This window comes from Emiliania huxleyi, assembly GCF_000372725.1.
Source record: "Emiliania huxleyi CCMP1516 chromosome Unknown EMIHUscaffold_204, whole genome shotgun sequence".
Taxonomy (NCBI): domain Eukaryota; phylum Haptophyta; order Isochrysidales; family Noelaerhabdaceae; genus Emiliania; species Emiliania huxleyi.
Window position 1 is genome coordinate 23531 of NW_005200562.1, and position 6623 is coordinate 30153.

Genomic DNA, 6623 nt, shown 5'->3' on the forward strand with positions numbered 1-6623 from the left:
TTTCCCCTTTGCGCGGCAGCAGGATTGCGATCTACGTTTGTTTGATTTTGAGGCTTTCGGAGGCTTTGGAAAGGAGGTTCGCAGCACCCTGAGGGAGGCGGCGAACCAGCTGAGCAACAAACTTTCGCACGCTCAGCACCTGGACGAGGTCACATGGACCACCAAGAACTGGCACGGGCTGCAGATGCAGCGCTTGTCTGTCGTCCTCCACACCGCCGTGGCGTGGCAGACGGTGAACGAGCTAGCGTGCGGGGAGAGCGGCATTGTGCATGGTGCGGAGTGCATTGCCGTTCTTAACGGAGTCGCTTAGGCGGCTCCGGTGGTGAGCCTGTGTGTGTGCCAGTCCGCGCCAGTCCGCGCCCTTGTCGTGCCAGTGTGCTGTGAGAGAGGCATGTGTCTTAAGAATTCTTCTTGCGGTGGCCCGAGAGGAGGCGGCGCGGCCCGGCTCGAAGCGATACACCCCTTCGATGCTCACCGTCTGTACGGGTCGCCGCTGCTCCTCCCACGGCGCGGCAGCGCTGCTGACGGCGCTCTCGCTCTCGCCTCCGCCCCAGATGGCTGTCCGAGGCGTCGGCTGCAGCGGCGCATGCCCGCCTGGCCGAGTCGTGGTCTGCGAAGGACCCGACTGCCCGGGGCCGTGCATGTTGCTGTCGGCAGGGGACGCTGGCGCCGTCAAGCGGTCGGCGGCCGAGGCGCGCCGAAGCGTGCGTCCCCGCTGCTCCTCTCCGGCGATGTCGGCCGCCGGCGGCGGCAGTCCGCTGCGGCGAGTGGGCGCCGCCGCGCTCGCCGCCGCCGCCGGCGGAGTCGTGGTGGCCAACGGCCTGTTCGGCGTCCTCGACAACACCGGCGACGAGCTCGCCGACTTGCTCGGAGTCGACGAGGTGCCGCCGGCGGCGGTTGCGGCGGTGCGGCTGCTGCAGCCGCTGTACGAGCCGCTCAAGGCCGTGTCGCCGTCGTGCACCGAGGCTCTCTACCCCGAGTTCAACGAGGTCAACGACTGGAACGACTGCTCGCTGCTGCCTCGCCGCGTCTTCTGGCGGCCGGGCGCGCCGCCGCTGCTCATCCGGCAGACAATGACCAAGGCAAACATGTGGGAGGCGTCGACCGGCGCCACCCTCCGTCACCCGGGCGCCGGCGGCCCTCTCGATGGTATTGCACAGCGCGCGCCTCTTCTCTCGGTGTAGGCAGCGCGGTCTGGGGCGGCGGCATCGTGCTGAGCCGTTACATGGAGGAGCTCGGCAGCGCGTTCTGGGAGGGCAAGCGCGTCCTTGAGCTAGGCACCGGCACAGGCTTGGGATCGGTGACAGCAGCAAAGCTGGGGGCGGCGCGCGTGCTCGCGACAGACCGCGACGGAAAGGTGCTTGCGCTGGCGGCGCAGAACGCGCAGGCGAACGGCGTCGGCGGGGCGGTCTCGGCGGCGCCGCTCTCCTGGGGAAGGCCGGGGCCCGAAGCGGCCGACAGCCCCCTCGCGCAATCGTGGGACGTCGTCATCGGCGCTGACGTCACGTGCGCCGCCGCCCTCGCCGCCGCTCTCGCCGCCGCCACTCTCGCCGCCGTCGCCCACGCCACCGCCGCCCACGCCGCCGCCGCCCACGCCACCGCCGCCCACGCCGCCGCCGCCCTCGCCGCCGCCGCCCTCGCCAGAGCAACCACCTCCTATCGCCAGAGCAACCACCTCCGCCGCCGCCCACGCCGCCGCCGCCACCGCCCACGCCGCCGCCGCCCACTCCGCCGCCGCTCGCCCTTGTAGGTACAATCGCGACGCGTGGCCGGTGCTCTTTGAGACCATCGAGGCGGCGAGGGTGCCGTGCCTGCTCTCGGCGAGCGAGCGGCGGCCGAATGAGCTCGCCAGCCTGCAGGACGCGACTAGACGAGCCGAGAGAGAAGGCTCCCCGCCTCTAGCCGTAGGAGGGTGATGGGAGCGCCCCGCCCTGCGGCCTGGCCTCACTGCAGCGGGGTCCTGGCGGGTCTGACAGTGCACTAACCCCGTCGTCGACGTCGCCCGTCTGGTCCCTCCTGCAGGACGCGATGCGCAAGGCGGGGCTCACGGTCGAGCTCGTCGACTCCCCGATGCGCAACGGCTACGGCGCCGACAAGGTGAAGCTCTTCTGGGTGAGGGCCCCGCAGGGCCCGACCCAAGAAGGCGCCGGCAAAGGGAGGGAAGGCATCCTTAGTGTCACAGGTGTGTGATCTGTGAAGCATGTGCGCCCAAATTGGCGTTGTTAAAAGAAAGTAATTTGGCCTGGGTTTTGCTGAGCGTGTGATTTGTGATTGTGTGTGCAGTGCGCCACACGCACAATCCACAAACCACAATTCACCTGTGTCACCTGTCACCTCCTCACTGAAATATACAGGTTACACAGCAGTCTCTAACTCGGCACACTGCGGTTCCGCCTACTCATTACTCACCTGTGCCAGCCAGCCGAAGCTGGCGGCGGCGGCGAGGGCTAGGCGCCGCACTCGGAGCAGCCGTTGCAGCCCCCCCAGGTGCACTTGTTATCCCAGCCCTGCGTCTTGTCCTCACAAAACGGCTTGCACATTGGCGGAGGGGAAGAGCACTCGGTGCAGCCGTTGCAGCCCCCCCAGGTGCACTTGTCATCCCAGCCCTGCGTCTTGTCCTCACAAAACGGCTTGCACACCGCTGGGGGCGACGGCGGTGGTGGCGTCGGAGGCGGCGGTGTGGGGGGCGGCGCCGACGGCGGCGAGGTCAGGCACTCGGAGCAGCCGTTGCAGCCCCCCCAGGTGCACTTGTCATCCCAGTCCTGCGTCTTGTCATCACAAAACGGCTTGCACATTGGCGGAGGGGAAGAGCACTCGGTGCAGCCGTTGCAGCCCCCCCAGGTGCACTTGTCATCCCAGCCCTGCGTCTTGTCCTCACAAAACGGCTTGCATTCCGGCTCAGGGACGATGCACTCGGTGCAGCCGTTGCAGCCCACCCAGGTGCACTTGTTATCCCAGGCATGCGTCTTGTCCACACAAAACGGCTTGCACACCGGCGCAGAGCACTCGGTGCAGCCGGAGCAGCCCCCCCAGGTGCACTTGTCATCCCAATCGTGCGTCTTGTCCTCACAGAATGGCTTGCACTTTGAGGACGTCGCGTGTACGCAGACGGCGAGCGCCAGCGACATCACTGCACGAACCTGCGATGTGTGCATAGCGGCCGTCCCGGGAGACATGCGGAGCTTTTAGGGAAAGTAAAAGCAGCCAAGTACTCCAAGTGCTCCAAGCCCCGCTCCAAGGGCCCGTGTTGAGCACTTGAGCACTGGATAGGGTCGGTTCCGCATGGTACGGGACCCCTCGATCGTCTCGCCCTCCCTCACTGGTGTGTTCATTGGGGGGGGTCATAACAAACACGGTACAGGATCGAGGTGCACGCTGCCGAAGCAGTGTCGTCCCCCCTCTCCCCGACGGCGATGGCGGTGTGACCGATCGAAGGGCACAACAAACAACAGACAACAGGAAGTAACATGTGAGACTAGAGCAGGCTTGCTCTGCCTCTAGCAATCTCGCCGCCAGCCGCAAGGCATGGACGAGACCGTGTGTGGGGTCATGTGAGGTGTCTATGGACGCTCTCCTCACAGGCTAGCCGCCTACTGCTAGCCCTAACTCGCCCTCGAGGAAGAGAGCGTCAAAAAGAAAACCGCGCGTCCTCAGTCGTCCATCATGGCGGCGCCGTCTCGGCAGCCATGGCGGCGTCGACGAAAAACGAACGCGGACCAGAAAACCAATCGCAAAGCAGGGGCAGGGGCGAAAAAAGAAAAAACGATGCCGATCACCACAGATCGCTCGCTGCGTCAATCCACTGAGGCGCCCGGGCCACCTCGAGCTTCCGCAGGTTGTGTGGCGCGCCCTGCGGCTGCCACCATCCTATCCCGGTCCGTGCGCCGCTCACCGTCCACCGCCCCGCCTCCTCTGCGCCCGAACCGCGGTCTCTGCGCCACCACAGACCATGGCCGAGAACCCGTACCCCATCCCATCCAAGCGTCTCGACGTCGTGATCATCGGTGCCGGGCTGAGCGGCCTCGGCGCCGCGTACCGGCTGCAGACCGAGTGCCCCGACCATTCGTACGCCATCCTCGAGGGCCGCGCGTCGCTCGGCGGGACGTGGGACCAGTTCAAGTACCCGGGCATCCGCTCCGACTCGCCGATGATCTGCTTCGGCTTTGGCTTCAAGCCGTACAAGCCATACACGCACCTCGCCGAGGGCCGCGAGATCCTCGAGTACATGCGGCAGGTGGCGGAGGAGAACCGGCTCGACAGGCGGATCCTGTACCACCGCAAGGTCACCTCCATGTCGTGGGACTCGACGGCGCGCGTCTGGGCCCTCGACGTCGACGTCGAGAACGGCGCGCGGCGCGAGCGCGTCGAGGCGAGCGCTGCGGCTGCCTGCACAGGCACGACCACCCACCCCAACTCAAGCCCGAGCTCTCTCTCCCTCTCCCTCTCCCCCCTCTCCACAGGCGAGCTTCGTGATTGCCTGCACCGGCTACTACGAGTATGAGCGGGCGGGCGTAGAAGAGCTGGCCCGCTTCCCCGGCCGTGAGGACTTTGAGGCCGCGCGAGAGGAGCTGCCTGCGCCGCAGTGAGATGGCGCTCTTCGTACGCAGCAGCGCGCATGATAGGCCGCCGGGGGTCGCATCCTCCACCCGCAGTTCTGGCAGGCCGGCGACCTGAGAGACAAGACGGCGGGCGCTGTAGAGAGATGGGGAGAGAGATTTGGGGAGATGTGGGGAGAGAGATTTGGGGAGATGTGGGGAGAGAGATCGGGGAGAGGTGTGGGGAGAGATGTGGGGAGATGTGGGGAGAGATGTGGGGAGAGATGTGGGGAGAGATGTGGGGCGAAAGATGGGGAGAAAGATGGGGAGAAAGATGCGGAGATGGCCGTCGGTAGTCGCGGGCGGGTCGCGGGCGGCGGCCGGCGAGTCCTTCGTTGGTTGCATCTTTCGTTGGTTGCACGCCCCTTGCGGATCAGTAAGTGGTTGTGGGGTCGTATGGGGGTATCTCCCCAGATCTCCCCAGATCTCCCCGTAATCTCCCCGTAATCTCCCCCGAGGTGGTCGTGGTCGGGTCGGGGGCGACGGCCATCTCGATCGTCCCTTCCCTCGCCAAGCAGTGCCGCAAGCTGGTCATGGCGCGAGAGTACGCGAGATTGCACGAGATTGCGCGAGATTGCGCGGGAGATCTCACGCGCCGGATTGCGCGCGAGATTACGCGCGAGATCACGGGAGATTGCGCGGGAGATTGCGCGGGAGATCACGCGCCGAGAGACGCGCGAGCGTAGGTTCAGCGGTCTCCGACCTACATCTGGTGCTGGCCGCGCTCCTTCTCGCTGGCCCTCACACTCCTCTTCGCACCGCTGCACCTGCTGCTCGGCCTCGCGGCGATGCAGGCCGCCATCTCCCCACATCTCCCCACAGTCTCACCGCAATCTCCCCACAATCTCCCCTACCTTGCGAACATCTCCCCGTAATCTCACAGCAATCTGCCCATAATCTCCTTTTCCTCCCCCCTCCCCAAACCCCCCACACCTCCCCACACACTCCCCATATCTCCCCATATCTCCCCATACCTCCCCACACCTCCCCATACCTCCCCATATCTCCCCACACCTCCCCATACCTGACTGCCGCCCTAACTGCCGCCCTAGCTGCCGCCCTAGCTGCCGCCCTAACCGCCGCCCTGGCTGCCCCTCTGACCGCAGGCCATCCACCGCCACTCCGAGATCTGGTTCGAGATCTTCCTCCACACGCTCTGCCTCAAGCTGCCGCGCATGGCGAGGGCTATCTTCGCCCTCGCGCAGTGGGCGCGCGCCTCGGCTCGAGCGCCGCGGCGTCCTCCTTTGTTTCACAGGCCCGACGGCTTCCCTTTCGCTTGAAGGCGCACCTCGGCTCGAGCTTCGCGGCGCTCCGGCCGCACCTCACGCCGAAGTACGACCCGTGGACACAGCGGGTCTGTCTGGACGCCGACGGCGACTTCCTGGCGACGCTGCGCACGGGCGGCGCGTCCATCGTGACGTGCGCGCTGACTTCCTAGACCTTTCCTGGACCTTTCCTGGAACTTGCCTATAGGCGCGTCCATCGTGACGTGCGCGCTGGAGCGCTTCACCGCGCGCGGCGTGCAGCTTGCCGACGGCTCGTCGCTGCCCCCGCCGCAACACCTCGGTGGGAGCGGGGCAGTTGCTCCACCGTCGCGTCAGTGTTGGAACAGGCTGCGAGCTCGAGTGCGCATGTCTACCAATGAGGCTGAAGAATAGTGATACCAATCTGGCAGTCATGACAACGACAGGCTCCGAGATCGAGTGCGACGTCGTGGTGACTGCGACCGGCCTCAAGCTGGTGCAGAGCCCGGGCAACATTGAGATCTCCGTCGACGGCACGCCGATGAAGCTGCGCGAGCACGTCACCTACCGCGGAGCAATGTGAGACCCTTCCGAGACCCTTCCGAGACCCTTCCGCGACCCTTCCGAGACCCTTCCGCGAACCTTCCGCGAACCTTCCGCGACCCTTCCGCGACCCTTCCGAGACCCTCCCCAAGCCGTACCCGCCAGGCCTCACAGACCCTTCCCAGACCCTTCCCAGACCCTTCCCAGACCGCCTTCCTAGGCCCTTCCTTAGACGCTTCCG

At 66.1% G+C, this 6623-nt stretch overlaps 3 protein-coding genes across 3 annotated transcripts; 2 read left to right on the forward strand and 1 right to left on the reverse strand.

Moving 5' to 3' along the window:
• Nucleotides 1-467: 467 nt before the first annotated feature.
• On the forward strand, nt 468-2197 carry EMIHUDRAFT_234388 (hypothetical protein; the record flags this gene model as incomplete). Its single annotated transcript, XM_005781248.1, has 6 exons — nt 468-704; nt 855-989; nt 1083-1149; nt 1185-1501; nt 2023-2112; nt 2183-2197. 6 exons carry the CDS (start codon nt 468-470, stop codon nt 2195-2197), a joined length of 861 nt encoding a protein of 286 aa, XP_005781305.1.
• A 172-nt stretch (nt 2198-2369) lies between these two features.
• Nucleotides 2370-3128, reverse strand: EMIHUDRAFT_234389 (hypothetical protein; the record flags this gene model as incomplete). Its single annotated transcript, XM_005781249.1, has 2 exons — nt 2370-2394; nt 2716-3128. The coding sequence occupies 2 exons, from the start codon at nt 3126-3128 to the stop codon at nt 2370-2372; spliced, it is 438 nt and encodes a 145-aa protein (XP_005781306.1).
• Nucleotides 3129-3799: 671 nt separating this feature from the next.
• EMIHUDRAFT_442865 (hypothetical protein) lies at nt 3800-6004 on the forward strand (the record flags this gene model as incomplete). Its single annotated transcript, XM_005781250.1, has 7 exons — nt 3800-4369; nt 4461-4553; nt 4623-4685; nt 5054-5131; nt 5282-5389; nt 5702-5803; nt 5878-6004. Coding segments are annotated over exons 1-7 (990 nt in total), but the record flags the coding sequence as incomplete, so codon positions are not given.
• Nucleotides 6005-6623: the final 619 nt, after the last annotated feature.